Source organism: Nomascus leucogenys, chromosome 14 (genome assembly GCF_006542625.1).
Source record: "Nomascus leucogenys isolate Asia chromosome 14, Asia_NLE_v1, whole genome shotgun sequence".
Taxonomy (NCBI): domain Eukaryota; kingdom Metazoa; phylum Chordata; class Mammalia; order Primates; family Hylobatidae; genus Nomascus; species Nomascus leucogenys.
In genome coordinates this window covers 31,168,044-31,190,221 of record NC_044394.1, presented here as the reverse complement: position 1 = coordinate 31,190,221, position 22,178 = coordinate 31,168,044, and the positions used below count along the sequence as shown (strand labels likewise).

Sequence of the window (22,178 nt, the reverse complement as noted above, 5' to 3'; positions counted from 1 at the left end):
TTGAATGAATGGGCTGCTCCTCACTGCCTACAAAATACAATCTGAGGTCCTTACTGTGGTATACAAAGCCCTTCATAATCTCCCCAAGGGACCACTCCTCTCCTTGTTTCTTTTGCTCCTGCAACATCCCATTGCACATGATTTCTGACAGATACTCTGCTGCTTATTGCTCCAGGCCCATGCTCATCCTTCTCCTCTGCCTGCAGTGCCTTGCTCTGCCCTGCCTGACCCCAGCCCCTGATTATCTCCTTCTTGCTATTTAAGGCACAGCCCAGATACCACCTTACCTAGAAAACCTTCCCTGATACACATCATCCCCTGGATGAGTGAGGCTCAGACCATCTCATGCACACTTCTAGCCTTTCACTCTTTGCTTTATGATGACCTGTTGTGCCTGTCTACAATTCTACACTATGAATGTTTTGAAATCCTGGACTACATCTTATTTACCCCTATATCCTCCATCCTAGGAAAATGTTGATATTATATTAGATACAAATATACTTTTGAATGAATAACTTAAGTAACACATATGGAATCTTTGTTAAATTGTCACCTGGCATTGTGTTCTCCCATATGAGAGACATCACAAAATACCTAAAAAAGAGTAGTACAATTTAAATATACCTCACATACTTGCATTTACACAAACACACACCACTATAAAAATAGATTAATACTCAGTTGTAGCATAACAGTCAAAAGAAAGAAAATTTAAAGCTAGACAGAGTCCTGTTTGAAACTTGATTGGGCCACTTACATGGTCTTAAATGAGTCATAACCTCTTGAAACCTTAATGTCCTCATCTGTAAATGGGGATAAAAAGTACTCCCTTGCAGACATAATATATGTAAATTGTCAAGCATGCAGCAAGCACTCAATAAATGGCAGCTTCTGTAGTTCTTAATGTAACAACATAAGTTGACCTAAGCCAACCCTGGGATATCTACATACAGGTGTATTCAGTGTATAGACCTTCTGGAAGGAATGGTTAACCTGAGCTGGCTTCGTGCACAGCTTGGTATGCTTTGTGCTATCTCCCAGCTGCTGTGTGTTCAGGGAATGCAAACTGATCTTATTTTCACCTTGGAATAACATGATTTTTACAGGTGGTTTGCTCCCCCCCACCTCATCAAGTTTAATTTGATACCTAATATTTATAAATCACTTTACAGTATACGAAGCATCTTGACACATCTTCCCAGTCATTCACTACATCAGTATGATGCCAGAATCATTTTTTTTGAACCAAAAATAGAGTTTTTTTTTCTTCAAAACTTCTACACTACTGGTCCCATTCAAAAAGGTGGATAATTGAGAGTCTGATGATCTTTACTGTGAAGGAGTCAGTTAGCAGCTACGTAGAAATTGATGAAATAATCAGTGTTCAAAATTTGAAGTCAGTCTGCACCTATCAATAGGCAGCTTTCTCTTTGGGGAGGTACATTTACTCTCTCAAATCACCAGGGTCTCTTTAGTAAGTGATCTCTAGTGGCCTGAAAGAGCTGGCTTGTCTCCAAAAGTGAACAATTTATTATCTCCAGGTGAGTACAGTCTCCAGGTCCACACGGAGAAGGCACCAGTGTGCATGGTACTCAGGCATACATATGCACACTCACACTGGCAGGCTTGCCCGTGTCCGCCGTACGTGCCCATGTGCACACCTGTGCTCTTCCATGAAGCACAGTGGATGGGATCGCTGTATGTCAGCATCTCACACTGTCGGGGGGGTGCATCTAATTAGCCCGGCTCCCCTTGACTTTTCCGCTCTGTCTAAACAGTGTTTTTCGGGATCCTTAAAGGTGCATGACTTCAGCAAATATCATTTCTTATACACTCCTCAATCAATGATTCCATATGAGGAAAGGGATCAGAAAGAGATCCATATGCAGAGAAATGAGGAGAAGAGAAGGGGCACAGGAGCTGCTGTGAGAAACAATACACATTTACCTGTGTGTACCTGAAGCTGGGGAATGGGGATGCTGAGAAGGCTTTTTATGTCTGAGTATTTAAAGTCTTGTCATGCTGAAACTCCTATTGAAATGCTTGGTGGCTCACATTTGTATCTGTTTGATAACCAAAACACACCATATAATCATTCAACCCACTCAACTACCATGTATTGAGCACCTATAATTTGCTAGAGCCCTAGATACAGCCTGCTCCTCTCAAAACATACTCCCTTGGGGCTACATCTACTCAACTTCAAATTCAGGTAATTCTGGAAAAAAAGTTATGTGGATTTCTAAAAAAATAATAATAATAATAATCCCTAGAAATCACTAAGCAAAATTCATTTAACCACAAGAAGTTTAGGCAGTATGTTTCGTTTTGCCTTTTTTTTTCTTAACACAGAAAAACTGCTCTTACCTTTTGAGCATTTAGATGTTTTGAAATGCCATAAACATTCACAAATGAATATTTCACTGTGCACACATGCTGTGGATTCAGGGGCCACATTAAAGTGTTGTGAGGAATGATATGGATGTGAAATAGCATGCTTTAGAGAAACCTTTTCTAAGTCCACACTATGCCCTGCTGAAAAGTGGATAAAATGCAGAGAGGCAATTGCTGGTTCTGGGAAAAGAGTGGTAGGTGCCTGAGGCACTCCCTGATGGAGGCCCACACTCACCTTTGGCAGAGAGGCCAACTTTTTAAAAGGCTACCACCCTCACACACTTTATCCACTTTCTCCACCAACTCTCCTTTTGCTCATTTCCTTCTCTGCCCCCTCCCTCACTCGCTTACCTTTGCCAAGTCTGTAAGCCCTGCCAGGGTTCTTGTTGAGCCTTTTTTTAATGCTATGATAAAATGTGCTTATGACTCCACTTAATAGAGGCCTGAAGGGTAATTCTGGTGACTCAGGGCAGATGGTAAATTAGCGGTAAGACAATGGAAATCCAGCATCCCTCTTCAGAATCTGTGGCTTTCACCAACATACCACACTGCCTCTTCTCACAGTTCCAGCCCTGTCATATTTGCCATTGTGAACTTTTAATCTAGAAATGCATCTTGGTTATGTAATCATCTCTTACGTCTTGCACTCACTACATTGGTGCCGGCCAGTATTTTTACACACAGCATAAATGTGTACACTTCAGCATCAAATGAGGCAGATTTCTAAGACCTTAACAGCTAAGCAACTCTGGTGAATTGCTTGCAAATAAATGTGTGTGTGTGTGTGCGTAAAAATCATATGATAGTCGCTGTGGGTAGTTTGTATAGGTAGACATAGCATCTGTTAAATAGCGTTCCATATTTCCCAGTTCTCACGTACCACAAATAAAACCTACAAAAATGATAATTTTTCAAACATTGAATCCTCTATCTCTGTGTAATGAGGCATGTAGAGAGGAGGAAAAGAATTTTTGTGCTTTCTTGGCTTTGGTGAAAATTCTCTAAGGAGTAATTTCATCTTTAAATGAGAAGTTTTCTACCAGGTGATTCTTCAAGCTTCAGAAATCACTCAAGCCTGGGTTCAGACATGAGTGTGCACATGGGTTCACACGCACACACCGCAACACACACCTATCACGTACGTAAGGCATAAGGCAAAAGAATGTTTAAAAATGAATCTAATGGTTTTTTAATTACATTGTAATGGAATCTAAAGCAGCCTGGCTGTAAGATATATTTTTAAAATCTGCTATCCCTTAAAGATTTTGCCCACTGTCCTGTAATCAGCATGCTTCATTCTCCTCTCAATACTCAGGCGCTGGGCTGCTGTGGCAGGCAGTGAGGGTGGGGACCTTAGGAAGCCAGGACTGAATACCATAGAACACTTTCCCAATGCTGCTTGAAATCCTAGTTTTCAACAGCCTGGTGTCTTTTAGGTCGCCACTCTAACATTTTCAGGAATTTATTAACCTGCACAGTTGAATTAATTTACCCAATAAATTATAAGTGAATCAACTATGCTAAGCAAAGGTCTACAGATGTAAAACAACACTCAGAATATTCCAAAGGCTTTCCTGATGAAATCAAGACAGCACTGATACTTTTTGCCCAATTCTTTAACTTTGACAATCAATGCTAACATCATCCCATGGTGACCCTACCGTGGTCTAAGAAGATAATATAGATTTCTACATGTGGTACATTCAGACAAATTATAAAGAAAAGGAATAATTACAACCAAAGGGCAATTGACCAGAAAAGACAATCAGTTTTACCAAAGTCTCAAAACTGGTAAGTAACAGAAATTATTCAAGTGCCCTGAATGTTCAAATTCTACTTAGCAGTTTATTGTAGAGAAAAATCTTAAGAAGAGAGAAGATAAAGCCTCAATACGCTAAAAATCTTAGTAATAAGTATCTATGTTTTGATAACCTTTTCTTTTTCTATGCCATTGTATTATAACTGGCATGCTATTAATAAAAATAAATTCTTATATTTACTGACTTTAATGACCCTAGGTGCTTCTTGAAATCATACCTATAAATTGTAGTTCATAGAGTTAAATGTTTGACTGAAAAATAACCCTAATCCACCGATACCACTATATTTCCAAATAAGTATACCTAAATACTTCAAACCGTTTTATTCATTTATCTTTTGAGAGTTTTCTGCTGAACTTTGATCATTTTCTATTATTTTTACTTAGCAGTGGGAGAAGAATCAGTAAATTACATGCCAGTATACCTGATGTTATAAAATCCTCTTTCTAAGATTGTTTGCTTCCCAGTGTTTTATTTTACATTCGTAACTTAGTATCAGTGCTCCTTGTTCTGCAAACAAATTAAGATAAAATAAACTTAAAAGTGTTTTATATAAAACAACTTCAAACCACAAACTTTCTAGGCAAGGCTCCTAGCAAAAAAAAAAAAAATTAAAAATCCAATAATTTAGAAAAAATTGTATAATGAGTAAAAGTAGATAATAATATCCTGAAAGCAACAAGACCTCAGCATGAAGTATTTGTATTCAGAAATGTGGGAGAAAAGTACTTAGCCATAGGGTCCTTACATAACTGTTATTTGAATTTTACCCTAGGAGTGAGTCTGCAGTGATTCACTATACTATCTCAGCAAAATATCTGAGTTCAGTCTCCTTTTACACTATGCTAAAATCAGAATAAAAATGACCCCTCATAATAAGAATTAAGATATATTTCTTAAACTCTGTGATTATAAAATACTCTGTAAAACAACATCCCCATCAACCAGCACCCAATCCTCCCTCCATAAACTCAATTCCTGTTATTGAAGGTTGGGCAGAATACAAGCAAGAAGATAAAATATAATGTAATGAAGTGCTTATTGGGGATTTACTACTCTAAATGTTTTATATGCATTTTTATTTAGTTCTTACAGTAACTCAATAAAGTGGGTAATGTTACTATCCCCATTTTACAGATTATTAAACTAAGGCCCGTCAAGGTGCATTGACTTGCCCTCTCACAGCAAAGTCTAGATTCAAATATAAGTGCTCTGGCTCTAAATTGTATATAGTTCATTAGAACACCACCTTCCTGAAAGGATGTGTAACTAAAAATGACAAGCAGTACACTTAACTGTTTAGTCTCAAGTGTTTCTGAAGTTTTCTCTTTTCTATTTCTAAACTCTCGAGCCAGAGAACACACAATTGAGACATAAGAAGAAAAAAAAAATTCAGCCAAGATATAGTCTTGTTTTATTCTACTACCTCATAGCATTATACTTTGAATAAAAGAATCATAGAAATTTATATTTACCACTGATTTCCACTGATAATTATTAATAGCGTATTTTCTAATTTCCCGATGGTTTCTTTAGAAGCACTTCTGATTTTTTATATTTTTTACAACACTTTGTGTTTTAAGTGTCTCTCATTCCTCAAGAATGTCTGCATCTTTAAGCCCACTGACAATGTTAAATTTGGAGGTTGAGAAAAGATTATTCCCTTCCTTCATTATTTATCCTGGGTAAAATCATCAGTGAGACCTTTCTCAAAGCATCTTGAGATTTAATTTGAGTTTCCGGTTCCTACAACGGTCAAGTTTTCTATATTTCAAGATACTTAACTAAGAGATCAGCCAAAGCAACTGTGAATTCCAGAAGTAGGATGCTGAGTTGCACTGTGCACTTTTTAAGGAATTCCAGTTAATCAGAATGTCATTCTTCAGCCACACCCAAGGCTATTATTCTAGAGACTATTCATACTATTTAACAGTTACAGAGTATTTGGAATATTGAAAGTATACTATGAGCAAAGAAAAGCCCCATAATTGATTTGTCAATGTTTTGTTCTCCTATTTTTCTATTGGCATGTTCTTTACATGCCCTCAATAAATATTAAACACTCAAACAATTCACTATTAGGATGGCAAGCAAACCTTTAGAATGTCGCAACAGTAGAGTGAAGAACAATGCACCTAATTGAAATGGCAGGGTAATTTGGGAAATAAAATTGAGTTGCTGCAAATTCCAAATTCCAGAATAAAAATGTTTATACTCACTTAAATGCAGATTGTTACCGCCTTTGAATAATTATTAGAATAAAAAAAATTGAACACCAACAATACACTTCATATGCACAGAACAAGCATATTCTACATCTCTCTGTTATTTTGTGCAAAGAAGTATGGGACATAATAACTCAGATGTTTTTCTTGCTTATTTTGTTATTAAACACAGCTTTTAAAATCCCAAAATATAATGAAACAATAGGCCAAGCCACCAAATACACAAACAGTGCTACAAACTTTATGAACAACATTCTTCAGAAAATTTTGGAGCACATTAAGGACAGGGAAAGCAGGCTGAAAGAAAGGAAGGGGGTTAAATAATTCTGCAACTGAATATCTTTCTTTTTCTTGAACATATTAATTTATCATCAAGATCAATTCCAAATGTAAAATTCCTGTTTCTCTTTGTTAGAAGCTAGAGCCAAGAAAACTATGACAATTAAAATGAAAATGGCACACTACATTTGCATCTGGAGCTATGAAATATAAATATGTAATGACTCTATAAGAGATAATATTTATCTGTAGTCTGAGGGTAATCCTTATTATCTACTTAGGGCTATACCACATTGGCAGACATGCCACCCTTATCTCATTAAGATGAATTCCATATGCTCTGTAGAGTTATAGTATAATTCCCATAAATAATGTATATGATAGAATGTAAATAAATAATACATTTTTATGTTCAAGAGTGAAGGGCAGGGTGGTTACTCCTGACACTACATCTCTTAGGAAGGAACAATTTTAAATAAAAGTAATGTTCAATGGTGATTTATCACAAATTTTATACACTAAAATATTCTCAATCATGGATTATAAAACAACTCCAGATCTGGTGGGAACTTTCAAGTAAATGTTGCAACTAAACCCAAAATGCCTAATTAATTGTACTGCTAAAGTTTCTGTTCTGATTGTAGCATAATAGCAATAGCATCTTACCTATTTGCTGCTATTTCAAATTTTCTATATATATATATTAGCTGGATTTTATGATCAATGAAATGTGTAGGTTTAAAATGTCATATATGAGTTTCTGTATGAAACACAGAGCTTTTTTTTCCTTCAGGAAGAAAAATTTTAATACTGCAGTAAATATATAGGAAGGCTATATATTGAAAAGTATCCAAAAAGAGCCCACCTGCACTAGCTAGTTTGCCAAGACTTTGTATGTAAAAATTGTTCCTCCACCTCTCTAAAGTACCTCCATTTTGAAACTCTGTAGACAAATACTCCACGTAAATAGCGTAAGTATGCCTTTAGAATTTCAGACATTATACATCATTTAGTTTGAAATTAAGTTTTCAAATTGCTAAGGAATAATCTCTGAGTAACAGAAAACACTATAGGTCACAGTTAATTATAGCTTGTCTATCAAATTAAGTTAATATTCGAGAACACATCCAAATAGTTTTGGAGACATAAGAGGAGGTTTATTGTCAAAGAAATTCTTATTCATTCAGCTTCTAATATTTTTACAAGAAGAGAAATAAGCCTTTTACAAGTTGAGATGGGATAAGGAAACTCTGGGTGTACAGTCAAATTGCTCTCTTCATTGTCCTTTTGACGGCTGTGTCAATTTCATTATAAACTTCATTTTCCAGAGTTTCATAATAGTCATAAACACACTTCACTTTAAAGAGTTTCTATGGGATGTAATATGAATGCAAATTCAGAATAAAATGCAAATTATAGAGGTCTGGGACCAAATATGGACAATCAGTTAAGAACACAGTTGCTGAAAATAAACATTTAGGCTTTTAGAGGAAGAACACAAAGGGGCTAATATAAATCTTTATACCAAGTGTTCACAGCTCTAGGGAAGACAAATAAGAATCACAGTTTTCAGTTTTTCACCTAATTGTAAAGCACAGGTTGGGAATATTTGATGACTTTGGCCTCTATTCATTCCTGTTTTGAAGTGAGTAACATTCTTCATTTTCTCACGAAAACAAACCCACATATGGGTAATAACCCACAAGGCACCATAATAGGAAAATGAGACCTAGCAAACTAGCTCAAGTTCAAATCTCAGGCATAGGTTTCCAAAGGGCAGAAAAAAAGTGATCAGAAAAAGAAAGAGATATAGTTCTATCTTGCTAAATAATAACCAACAACCCAGAAATTTAAAGTTAATGGATAATAAACATGCTACCATATTGTAAAGTGTAAGGAAAATTCTATAGAAATGGAAATTCACAAGCAACAATTCATTCTAAGCTAGCTTATGTGGTCAGGTATTGGTACTAGAATGTTGTCATATATTGATATTAGAGTAATTCTAATATCATTCAAAAATGTTATTTACTGATAACTTCTAAATGAGTTAAAATAATGTATATTTAAGTCCATTGTAAAATGTAAGACTTTGTATTTGGTTAAAATGTAAAAGCAGCAGCACAACTATAACAGTTGCTAACATTTGTTAAACTCATAAGGTTGTGGTCATTTTTAAAGTTTCACTTAGTAAACTTATTGATAATAATAGGCATTTTATTTTTTTTTGAATAATATGATTTCATTTAAGGATTTTTTTGGTCTTGTTTTTGAAACAGGGTCTTGTTATATTGCCCAAGCTGGCAACTCCTCAGCTCAAGTGATCCTCCTGCCTCAGCCTCTGGATTAGCGGAGACTATAGGTGCATGCCAGGAATTTATTTGAGTTTTTTAAAGAACCATAACATTACACACTCAAGGTTCTTTACTTCGTGAGTATAAATTCTATTAATTGTAAATGGAATTATGAAGTACAAGGGAAGAATCCATTGTAGAAATGTATTTTTGAGAATTACAAATAAAGTACAACTTCTTTGCTCAACTTATTTGTCCTCCATTAGCGTATGCCATATAAATTGGTCCATATGTCATGAAAAAATCATAATATGGTTACTTTATATCTTAAAACAGACATAGCTATAATTTGTGTCAATTTCATTATAAACTTCAATTGTATTGATATACAGCTATACAGCTCCAGCTGTAATTTGTATTTGGTTGTATATACTCATGACACCAATAAAAAACAGGTGTATAATTCAATTCAATATGTGTACAAATAAGCATTTTTTTCTATCAGAGAATCAACCCTTGATACTATGTTTTAGTCAGTTTTAGAAACTCTGAACCAAGAAGTCAAGAATATAAAATAATTTAAAAACATTTGCACTCTTGTACTTTCCTTTAACAAGAGCATATTTTCTAGATTAAGAAATGCTATTTGGCAAAAGAGTGTTTGAAGAAAGTCTAGTAAAATGTTGCCAATTGCTTTAATTCTGTGCACTTGAATGCATTACATTGATCATAATTGGATTCTAGTGACAAATATTTAAGTGAATATAGTCTCACTTATTTCACATAGTATCCTTTATACCATTTATTCAAATGTCCAATTTACAAGTGTAGGGATTCCAGCAATTGGCCAATGTAGGTATACTTCCTGGATAGTCTGTTTAAGGCTCCAAAAAGCTTCTCTAAATTCCTATAATCCTGAAATCATGGCATGTTAAATTAAAGATACAGTGAAGATGTTCTTTTATCTTTTACACTACATGGACACACTCATTTGCTTGAACTTTTCAAAATTGATTTTAGACACCCATGGTTTATTCGTGTATGTTAAGGATAGCAAAATATTCAAAATTCTACAGGATGCCAAAAATCAAATTTTGTAATTATTATTAAAACTTAAATTGGGAGACTGTATTTTATATGTTTTAGCCCAGAACTTTTTATACAGGTATTACATTCTGATATTTCCTGCTTAGTAAGAAGAGCAAGCCCAACGGGATTTAGAGCAGTGTTGTTTTACTTGGGATTTGGAAAATCTTTAAATCTATAATAACATCTGCACAACTGTCAGATAAACTGTGTCACACGCATTCTATTTTTATTTCTTTATTTGTAAAAGAATGCTTTCCCATATTTTTTATTTAATTCTTAAATATTTAATTTTTTTGCACTCAGGAGAAATGGCAAAAAATTTTGTTTCGATTATGTCATAAATTACAGTACTTTGATTCAAATATGACAGATATCGTAATCCACAAAAGGCCATGTAAAATGCTACAGTTGCAAACATTTAAGACTGTGTAACAAAAATGACTGAGAACTGTATCAGTTTACTATCCTTCAACTATTTCCCTGACAGTGGAGTCAAATAATTTTGAATTATAGACCTTCTTACAGGAAGTCTTATTTCATGTTCATTTTTTGATCATTTCCCTGCTAGTCCCTATAGCAATTTGGCTGTATGCCGACTTTCCTTTAAAAGTTTTTGTATACATACTTGGGTTGTGTTTGATGATTAAATGATCATTTATTAAAACTTTAGCATTTCACATTTGTTTGACATATTTATGTTTCATAAGAAAATATTGTTGTTGCAATGGAAAGCATAACATTACCAATATGAGAATACTTCATTTAAATTCATGTTGACAGTATTTTCATTTATGGCAAGTGTCTTAATATAATTTGTTATGCATTCTTCACAGTTTCTCCAACTCCACCTGTGAGGTACGCTAGGGAAGGTAAGCTAGTTTTAGGACCATAGGCCTCATGGTAATACTTTAGTCTATCTACTTGGTCTTAATAAACATAAGTTTCTACTATGGGAGCACAAATAGTTTTTGTTTTTTAAGAGTATAGAATTTTACTGGATATATTTTTTTTCTTGTCACCCAGACACAGCTGTGTTTTAAATCTTTTGAGACTATGACAAACATTTAAAAATTCAAACACATGAGTGTTTGAAAACATAATGATTTAAAATTTATATATTTTCAAAGTTGGACAATTCTAGCATGATATTTCAGTTACTTTTTTGAAAGCCCGGCCCACATTTTAATACATTTTTCTTCCTTCTCTTCTCTTCTTCCTCTATTATTTAAGATTCTCCATGTTTTCTAATACAAGTCTCTAAGTTAGGACAAATAGCTATATAAAACAACTACTCTATATATTTCAGAATGGTGAGCAATGGAGTCATTCTGGTGGGAGAAGAATTGCTATTTGAATGACCTACTGCCATGGAGCTAGTTAAATCACTGAACAATAGTTACTGTTATGAGGCTTTACTTTGTACAAAGTAGCATTAGTATCATTGCTTTCCATTATTCATGCAACTTGCACTGGGGACTTCCACTGAGAGAGAGATTGAAAGAGAAAGAGACAGACAGAGAGAGAGGGTAGCTATGCAAAGGATTTTTTATAGTATTAGCGTTTAGACTTAGAGATATTTACCAATGTAACTGATCTCAACCTATCTGCATATATGCTGTACTTTGTTCCCCTTGTTTTTTCTAGAATGTTTTAAAAGTGTCCCTATTAAGAATCAATACATCCCTACTCTGAAACTCACACATAAATACAGACTAAAAGCCAATCAGAAAGTAACAATAAAAATACACCCAGTAAACAACTAACTTTTAATTCAAAGGGTGCTATGTAATAAAGGGCCTAGAATGAACATCCCAATTAGCCAGTGTCGTGACAAGCAGTCAACACCTTATTATTTAATCATTAAAGAGAATCTTGCCATAATTTCCATTTGACATATATTTTAAAAGGAATTAAAACTATATCACATGACCCACAACACAATCAAATGTAAAGTTAGGTGATGCTAAGACTTTATCACTTGCAAGTCCTGTGGACTGAGAGGTTTCAGGATTAAGGCATTAAGTGGGAACCTACGAAGCATTTATAATTTAAATAAGATGTATCCAAATGGAAGCATTTAAAAACAAACTACCTGACAAAGGGACCATTTTTCTGCTTCCCACTGTTTGTGTCCACTTTTCTGATTGGATGACAGGGAATTGCGGACATTTCTAGTATTCGTAAATATTCGCTGGCCCTATCTATTTGCTTCTAAAGCAGCAGATCCGATCCATGCAGCACATTAGGTTGTTTCTTGCCCTCCCTGCCTCATCCCTGACTGTGACACCTCCCTTAAAGAGAAAGCTTAAATCTCCCTTGCAAGAATTTCCCCCGCTTCTTCGGAGGGGGGCGTTTTCTGTCAAGTTCTACCTCAGTTTAAAGGATTTTAAGCCAAACTCTGCTTCAGAAACAACATTGTGAACTTTTGAAATAAAACAATCGCCATCAGAGTTCCCAGGCCCACTTGGGAACCAAAGCGCACTGGGCCCGGCCTGCCCCAGATCCCAGAGGCCTGGCGGCCCTGCGCTCTCCAGTCTGGGCTGCACAGCCCCCGCGGCCGTCCCCCGGGAGCTCGGCAGCACTTGGCATTTAACCTGCCTGGCGAGCGTGGCTCTCTGGTTCCATATCTGCAAGCCATATTACTTCTCCCCAGACGTCAGAGACAAATCTGGATTAACATGCAACAGGGCGTCCTGTGCAGCCCGACAGCCTTCGCCCAGGAGCTGCTAAATGCAGATTCAGAGGAGGACCCCCCGGAGAGCTGCTGTTGAATAAAAACTGTAATCCAAAGGGACCATTTCTCTGCCTCCCGCTGCTTATGGGAAGAGCCAGGGCCGCCGCTGAGGCCCGAGCACAGACCTAGCTAATCTCGGCTCGCTACCGACAGGCGTGGCCACCCCGGGAGACGGCCCTGGGGGCCTAGAGACTCTGCTCCGCTCTCCCCTCTCTCCCAACGCGTTCTTGGAGTGGAAAATGCTTAGATTCAAGGAGTGGCGCGCAAGAGAAGCGGCCTAGGAAGGAAGCCGACTGCTCCTTCCTGGAGTGCGGCCTAAAGTCCAGCAACTGGGTGGCCAGGCCTCTCCCCGCCTAACCCCTCTTGGCGCCCCCTAATCCACCCAAGGGCCCCTAGAACACGCGCCCCGCCTCCGGTCGAACCCGCATCGTTCTCTGAAGCCAAAGAGTCTCAACCCTCGCCTCGACGCCTAGCGCCATGGCCCCCCTCTCCCTCTGCTCCGGGGTCGCAGCCGGGACCTCGCCCCACGCTGAGGCCGGGAAGCCCCTGGCGCCCCTCGCTTCTCCCAGCCTCGGGGAGCCCGGAACATTCAAGCCGAGCCGAGAGCGCGGCGGTCAGGAGAGGGCGCCCAGGAGGCTTGCGCCCGCCAAGGTGGCTCTCTCTGGCAGGGACCTCCAGGCGGCCCCGAAGACTGGGAGTGGGGGAAGGAACCTGACTGTGGGGAAGAACGGGATTACAGCTTCTACTGGTGTCTTAATCCTATTTGAAAAATAAATAAATAAATAGGAAAGAGAGGGAAAGAAAGGAAAGGAAAGGAAAGGAAAGGAAAGGAAAGGAAAGGAAAGGAAAGGAAAGGAAAGGAAAGGAAAGGAAAGGAAAGGAAAAAGGAAAAAGGACTAACGCTACAAGGTCAAGTGGATTTCCGCCGACTTAGCTCTCCGGGATACCGCCTAGTATCAAAGTCGTCGATCCCAGGTCCCCGCGCGGGTGGCAGTCTTCGCGCCCTCCGAGGAAAAAAAGTAAAATAAAATAAACCGTGCCGCCAACGGGCCCTAGAGACAGAGGGGTTAATGAGCTAACAAGGCCCAGCGTTCTCACAGCTCGAGAAGCGTCCAGTCCCGGAGCGCACCCTCTGCGGAGGCTCAAACTGGCTGGGCTGCATTCGCAGACAGGTGGAGAGGCCATCCTTCCTGCCCGGCCCCCAGGACGCCGCACTAGGGGTTCAGCGCCCCGGAGGGACAGGCCAGCAGGCTCCAGACCGGAGAACTGGCGCCCATCAGGCGCCCTAGTGCTTCATTCGTCGCGCCTCAGCTCCCCAGGGCAGTGGTGCCCACCGGCGTCCGTGGCACTGTACCTCATGCGCCCAGCGCTTTGCGCTCCCCTCTCCAAACCGGACCTTGGGTTTGCTGTCCTCCGACCAGCTGAAACCTGGGTGAGCCCCAGGGGGTCACACAAGCGAGCCCAGGCGCATAGGCCAACAGCGCCACGAGCTCAGCCAAGGCTTCGAAGCCCACTCTTAACCAGTGGGGACCAGAAGTCAGATTCTCATTTTAGAGGTAGAAGAGAATAAAATGCGAAGTTTTATCCGATACAATTGCATACCAATCTTTGCATATCTTAAGTTAAGGGAATTGGGTAACAAAACTTTAGGGAAGGAGAAGCGGGGAGCTCCATGATATTATATTAATTTTTGTATTCTCTCTCCCCCCTCCAAAAAATTCCCATAACTTTGGTCTTTTATCTTTGACTTTAATAAAATAATGATTCCTTGAGAAAATGGGGTATAAATCTTCGTTTTGGAGGCAATTAAAGTGTTGATTTCATTCATGCCCCTAAGCGATTCTTGTAATTTGCTCAAATAGCTTTATGTACCCAGCACTCCGGAGCTTTTAGAATCCCATTTTCTAGTTAGGCTTGTTGGATTGCAATTTTTCTTCCACAGCAGCTACTCGAGGGTTCCTCAGCAGAATCTGCACTCAACAGCTCCCGGGCGAGGGCTGGCGGGCTGAACCAGACGTGAGGCCCGGGCAGCCCGCGGGGGCCAAGGCTGGGAGCCGCCTGCAGTTTTCCCGCCTCTGCACTGGAATTGCGCATGTTGCGTGTTCTGTGCACTCGTCTACACTGCCGAAAGTTTCCAACTCTCCAGATCACAGTGCGGACCCGGCGCATTAGCACTTTTAAATCTCTGCTCTGCCTGTTTCTCGCTCCCCATGGGCAAAAGAGGAATTCAGCCCGTGTCGCGGGGATTGCCCAGAGAAAATCAGGCTGAGAATGTATTTTAAGAGGATGATGTTGAGAGAAGAAAACCGTAAGATGACACTAAGAACCATGCGTCAGGCGCTCGACAAGGACTGTACAAGACAGGCACTGGCCAACAGATCATGGCAGAGCTGGCAGAGTAGCTGGCCTTTGGCTTAACAAAGGCAGGCTGATCTCTTCCCCCAAGTCTGGACTCACGTGCCGAGTCAGAAAGAGAAACAACGCTGGGCCTTCACTTATATAGGGGGGAAGGGTGGGAGGGTGCAGAGCAGGCCAGCTACCCAAATCTCTAGACGCCTTGCAACAATTCGCAACAGAACTGTTCTGAGCCCTGTTTCATCTCATTCACTCTACACGTTTTCACTTTCATTGCATTTTTGCAACTCCTTTGGACCAATCCAGAGATACAGCCACAGGAGAGAAAGAGGCACCCTGGGAGGAAACGGTGGTGTTGGGGTGACACACAGAGACAAATCCCCACAGCAACTCCAAATAAAAGTCGTCCCCACTTAGTAACGCATCGGAAGAAGGGCCTGGAGGGAGGACAGGAGAGGAGGGGGTGCAGCAAGCCAAGGCCCTCAGTTGAGAGCAAAGGCGGTGCAAGGTCCCCCACCCTCCTTACCCAGGGAGCCGCCGGGGTGCCCCTGATGCTGACATGTCCACAAGCTGCCAACCCAGAGGGCTCAGAGCGCATACCAGCTGGAGGATGAGTGGAAAGAAGGAGGAGAAAAGTCCATATTTATCTGTTTTTATAACCTCGGCCTGGTCTTATTTTTTCTATTAAGTACAATAAAATGGGCGAGCTTGCAGTGAACACCACACAAAGCAATGTTCAGTGAGGTCTAGAAGCGTTCGGCCGAGGAAAACTGACAAGACAGGCTAATGAACCGTACAGACAGGGAGAAAATAGCCAGCATTTGCTAGATTTCAAACCCTCGCTGTCTCTCTTAGACCACCTATCTTGGATTTATTCCTAATAAAATAAGAAATAAGCAGACCCTACACTTTTCTTTTCTTGAAGATAGAAGGAAGAAAAATGCTCCGGAACAAAGCCCCTACAATCAGAGGCGGTCACTGGCAGTTAACACTCCCATTATTATAGAGGGTAAATAAAATAAAGACAAAAATTAAAAGCGACAAGAAACAGGTCAAGTTTGCTAGCAAAGCTTTTACAAGCTCATCTCTTCAGGTCGAATCCCAGAGCCAGCCTTAATGAAGCAATAATAGCCACATTATTCAAAAATTTTCATTTCGATGGAAATGTATCTAAAAGGGACTTAATCATATGCAAATAATAAAAGGAGGTGGTAGTGACCCAGCAAGCAATATGCATACAGATTTTTTTTTCCCAGGGATGTTGAAATTGAAAAGCGCATACCTGGTCGGTTAGATTTGCTGATCTTGTTATATCTTCACTGTCTGATTTTGATCCTCCTTCTCTATCGTCTATCACCAAATCGATAGGCATTTTCCCTTTCAAACAGCTAATATACCGGTGGCAGAAATTGTCACATAATTCGTGTACCTACATTATGACAGAAATAAAAAAATGGGAATATAATCAGGAGTGCATAAATGACATTGACAAGTGCAATCCACCCCCCTTGTGAGATCCAAACTTCCAAATAGGGGAAACACAGGGCAATTGTCCTCCAGAGACCCCCAGACGCATCCAGAATTAGGAATAACTTTCTTTTCTTGCAAAATAGAGATATCCCAGAAAATTGACAGTGACAAGATGATTCACAGGCTACAACATATTCAACACCCGTGTTAAATTCATCTGCTCCTGGGGCTGTGGTCATTAGAGAGGTGACTTGCGTAGGTGACATTTAAGGTAAACTATTTAATTTCATCCAGTGACTTTATCATAAATCCCTTTCCAATGTGTCTGAGAAAAAAATGTATACATGTGTATATATGACATATATATTCTCCAAAGAACCTGTACTGTGGTGGCATAGGATATATGCCTGACAACCCAAGTCCTTATTATATTTGTAATGAAGGTTTTTATATCTAAGGGGCATATTTTAGAAAACTTTCTTTAAAAAAAAATGGAAGGAAATCAAGTTGCCAGTACTCCTGATATGGGAAAACATACAGCCACAAAAACGTATCAAATTGATTTTTTTTTTTTTTTTTTTTTTTTTTTTACAGAAAGGAGAAGGAATGCCTCAAAATATTTAGGTGTAAGTGCAGAGGTTTCCTACAGGCCCCAGGCATCACTGACATGCAAAAATTCACAAGAAACCCCAGTGTGCTTGCAATTTAATGTTAGTTTGAATTACAATGCATTAAGTTTTTATTGCTGAGATTTATAGAACAGCTAGCAAAATCATGTTATCCCACACCCTTTCTTGAGTGTGAAGGTGGAGTGTGTGCAGAATTCACAGATTCAAGAAATTGACACGACTATCAACTCTGCTTTGTCTCTGCAAAACGTTTAATGTGCCTCCCCACCACCTCCTCCAGACTCCTTCCCGCTCCTCCTCCTTCTCCCCTTCTGCCTCTCCCCTGTGTCTGATCTGCCCCTGCTCTCAAGACTGTCTTCCAGAAACTCACTACAACTGAACAAAACCTTTTTCTCCCTCAGAGGTAGCAAAGAAGAGGAGGAAGAGGCTGAGAAGAGACAACAGAGGTATTAACCTGTGAAACAACCTCAGAGCAGCATTCTAAACATCAGCTGGGATGCACAGAATTGCAACTATTTACACAAAGCCAGCAAGTTATTAAGAATGAACACAAGGCTAGGGCGTTTGTGATCCCGGTTTTAGTGGCTGAAATTGTAATTAAACTGCAAAGAGAAATGGACGCTAAGATTGGCCTTGACACTAATTACCAGAAAGAAAGACATTTATGCAAATGTATCAGAAGGCTGAACTTCAGCCATTCTGAACCCTCCCCCCTGTGTGTTTGGGGGTAAGGGGTAAGTAAAAGGAAAAGAGGCTAGAGAAATTACCTTCTCTAATTCCAACAGATGAAACCTTAATACTTGTATGGCTTGAATCATCTGCAAAGATACAAAAACAATAAGCACCCCATTCCTGGCTTGCAGAAAACTGGCTGTCACAGCTCTACCATCTCCAGCCCACCCCCTCCCACCAGTAAATAGAGTTATTTTGATTTATGGCAATAACACTAAAACTTAATAGCAGCAACTGGGTACCATCTAGAGGTTTATATTTCTTAAGGAGAAAAAACTAGCTAAAACAACAACAGAGCATCTAAGTGGGGATCATAAACACTCTCCTCCCCCATGGCTCTCCCCTTTCTCAGTCCCACTGGCCCCACCCCACCCCAAAAGGGCCACACCACTGGACTACATATGTCCTTGGAAGGAGTGGACAGAAAAATATTCCAAATGGCCCTCAAACTGTGGCTTTTCCCATTGCAAAGTTTCTGCTGCCTTCCTTACACCTTTCAGGCAAACTGGTTGTTTGGGGGCTCTTGTCCGGTGGCTGCCCTCGTGATGGGACTTAGAGGGCTGGGAAGTCCGCAAAGTTTAAGCACACACGCTGACAGGCCGGAGATAAATCCCCGCGCTGATTAGAGCTGCGCAGCCCGGCTGTCATAAAAAACAAAAGCTCGCGTTTCCCCGCGCCGGCTCGCCCGGCCCCTCTCGAGATGAATTTATTTCCCCGGGATCTTGTCCCGGACCAGTTGTCCGTGGACAGAAACATTTGCAGCCAACCTGCAGGCACGGGAAGACCGGTCTAGAAATCTCAGGGCTCTCAAAGCAAAGCTGAGGGCGTTGGAGGTGGGAGGTGAGGGGTCGAGGGGGGGAGGGTAATAGGGGTCCGCTCTTACCAAGTTATCCAGTTCTGGATTAGAAGAAAATAGAGGTTTTTCTGCGCGAATCTAAATACAAGTGAGAAGGAGAGGGGAGAGGGAGGGGAGAGAAAAAAGAAAGAAAAATTTGAAATCTGGTGGCCTTCCTAGTTTCTTGCCTCATTACGCTGTCGGGGGCAGGATGTAACCCTCCGGGAGGGACCCGGTGACACCGAGTTCGTCCCGCGCAGAAACATTTCAGTGTGAATTAAATAAGCTGAAAACAAGCCCAGAGCTCAATCTTACTTCTGCTAGCAACTACGGTTCTCGGGGAGGCTGCTCAGCCCGCCAAGTCCACAGCAGCTACAACCGTGGTGTTCTTGATTTTATTCTGCAGAGTGAGCTCTCCACGTTTGCTTTCTGGAGGGTGAGTGGGGATGCAGATGGGTGATTTTAAGTTATCTGCAAACAGACACTCAGACAGAAACAAAATCTGAGGTTGGAGGTAACATGCATGGCTTAAGGCCGACTACGTGCTGGCTACTTTTGAAAGTGTGCGGTGTGTGTGTGTGTGTGTTCGCGCGCGCGCGCACGCGCGCGTGTGTGTGTGTGTCTGTGTGTGTGTTGGGGAAGGGGGGCCTCTCTTTTTGCTTCTTTTACTTTTTAACATCTATTTTGCTGACCTGTTTGGCGAACACGGCTATATCTTCATTGAATGACTCTGACGAGCAGACGTCCCCGCCCGCCACCCCCGGCTCGCGGGGGGTACAAGTAGCTAATTCACATTTCTCAAAAATCAGTGCTAAGAGAGGGAAGAGGGGGTGTCTGCAAGAAAATACAACAGTCACAAACAACATAATGATTAGTCCCCAGTCAATGGAAAAAGGTGCCCAAGAAAAACAGCTGGAGGAGCAAGAGGAATAGACCCCCTCTCCGATTGTGTCATCTACTTTTTTCCTTTTCCTCCCCCTCCCCCGGACCCAGGTGACCGCTCACCTCCCCTTCCTCCTGGAGCCCTGAAGTCAGAGGCCCTGAGCCATGGACGGTATCTGAGGATCGGTTTAGCGTATCTGGCCGGAGAAATTGGCAACATTTGCTACGAATAAAACCCAAGCGTTTCCAGCAGCCATTTTGAATTAAGTTTCCCACCCGACAAGCCCTCGTCCCCTCCACTGCACATCCAGGATCCGGTGGAGGAGAAAGGCGCCGGGCGGAGGGTTGGGGAGGGCTGGTTTCTGCGAGTTCCTCCTACGCGGCCGCGAGAAGCCCAGGCTCGGGGGATCTCGGTGGCAGGCGCTCAGCTAACTTGGGGAAAGGACGTCCATGGCCGTGGGGCCGACTGTCAACGGGCTGCACCTAGGGATCCCAACCCCAAGGCCCTCGGAGAGCCGGGAGGCTCCTCCTCAGCTCCTCGCACACTCCCCTCCCTTCGCAGATGGCCCCCACCGCCCCCCAAAGAAAGTTCCTTCAAATGTTCCTGCGGTAGAGCCTTTCATTTTGTCTCTGCGAAGTGGCAAAGCAGCTAGTATTGCGAGGGGCCTAGATGTCGCTTGTCTCAGCCCATAAAAAAAAAAAGAAGAAGAAGAAGAAAGAAAGAAAACCTTCTTCTAATGCCCAAGGAGGTATCTCAAGTCTTTTATTAGCTCTCACAGCTCAGCTGGGAATTTAACAGTTTGGGGTCCTTTACAAAGCTTCCCCAAATGTTCTGTCCCAGAGCCTAAACCATTTGTAGTTAACTCTGCGGACAGAACCGTGGGATTTAAACAAGCCCATCGCACAAGGGATCAGAAAATAAAGCAAAAAGATTATATATATATTTTCTTTTCCAGCGAGGGAGGGTCAGTGTGTCCTGATTTTTCAAAAATAAATAAATGGAAATAAAAGTTTCTGCAAAGTAAAAAGAGGTTCCCAAATTCATCGGCACACAGTAGGCACAAGTGAGTTTCAAAGGATTCTACTAGCCCAGGGTCTAATCGAATGGCGGAGGAGAAAGCAGTGTAAACCGCGGCCAGAAAACAACCTCCGAGGAAGAGCACTCCGAATTTACTTATTTCTAAATCCTGCAGGTTTCACCTTTAAGCACAAACTTCTAAAACACCTAGAAGTTTCTTAATGTGTGTAACAATTCAAGCTCCTCTCCTTGACTTCAGTGGTCAAACTCCCTAAATGCAAAACATGTTCCCCCTTGCTTGACCTGCAACTGTCCTGCCTTGGTTTTATTGTGCAGTGGCAGAGCCAGCATAAGGCTGCTGAGTAAACTTAGCAAGCCAGAACAATCAGTGGCTTAAAAGAGATTTTCCCTTAAACTTAAAGTTTCGTTCCAACACAAAGGCGCCTACGTTTAGAAACCCCTAACGCTCTTGGGCGAAATCGAGCGAGGGAGGACTCCAGCCCGCTGAAGGAGTCTGAGAGGGGACAACTGCCCTTTAGCCAGCTTCTTCTGATCTGGGACCCCTTGCGGGCACTGCCATGGTGGAGCAGGGCACTGGATGTGCACAGAGTGTGTATGGAGATGTAGGGCTTCAGGGATGGCAGGCCACCTCCCCAAATTATCCATGAAATGTGAATGAAAAGTCACCAGAGATGTACCTCCAATCCAGAGAACTCTGACTTTCCTCTTACCAAGGGCACAGAGAAAGAGGGAAGCATTGAGTCTCAACTACTTAACCTGCTGCCCGTTGTACCTACCCATAAATGGCATCTTTATCTCTCTTTAAAGCGTCATTGACAGAGGAGCCCATGCTGGGGGCCATGGCGTTGGTATGAGCTGTGTGCGGGTACTGATGCGAGTGCAGAGGAGGCCCGTGGTTCAGGTGGTGGACCGGCTGCATGGACCTGGCTGCATGCGGGTCCCCATACATCGTGGAGGGGATGCCTACTCCATCCATGCCCCCGTAATGGGGTAGATCGTCGTACTGCATGACAAACAGGAGAGAAAGAAGGTTCAGGAGGCCAGGCGGGCAAATGGGAGAACGGCAAGGCACCGAGCTTATATAAGGTCAGTCCAGCTGGGTCCTTCCACTCGGAATTCGGTGGCCTTGCATCTATAAAGCTGAGTTTTCTTATTTTAAAATTAAAGCTTTAAGTAAAAAATACAGACTTCTCAGCGAGACTCGTCTGGTATGAATGATCTTGCCCTAACTTGTGTCCCTATCAACTAGTTCAGAAATTCAGGCTCCTTTGGCAAGAAGGAAAGAAGAAAGAAAGAGAGAAAGAGAAGCATTCTCCCGAGGGTGGAAGGTGAAACGGGCATGTCTCTGGAGGAAGAAATTCAAAATCACAATAATAAAACGTGCCAGGACACTGCAGC

General features: G+C 41.3%; 1 protein-coding gene across 1 annotated transcript in view; it reads right to left on the bottom strand.

Moving 5' to 3' along the window:
- The window catches only part of MEIS1 (Meis homeobox 1), a 138,547-nt gene that overhangs the window by 114,149 nt on the left and 2,220 nt on the right, over positions 1 to 22,178 (bottom strand). The window contains exons 2-6 of the mRNA XM_003262466.3: positions 21,557 to 21,783; positions 19,552 to 19,693; positions 18,908 to 18,958; positions 18,060 to 18,110; positions 16,476 to 16,622 (exon numbers count right to left, since the gene is read on the bottom strand). Of these exons, the coding sequence (XP_003262514.1) occupies positions 16,476 to 16,622; positions 18,060 to 18,110; positions 18,908 to 18,958; positions 19,552 to 19,693; positions 21,557 to 21,783 (618 nt within the window). The remainder of the gene's footprint in view (positions 1 to 16,475; positions 16,623 to 18,059; positions 18,111 to 18,907; positions 18,959 to 19,551; positions 19,694 to 21,556; positions 21,784 to 22,178) is intronic.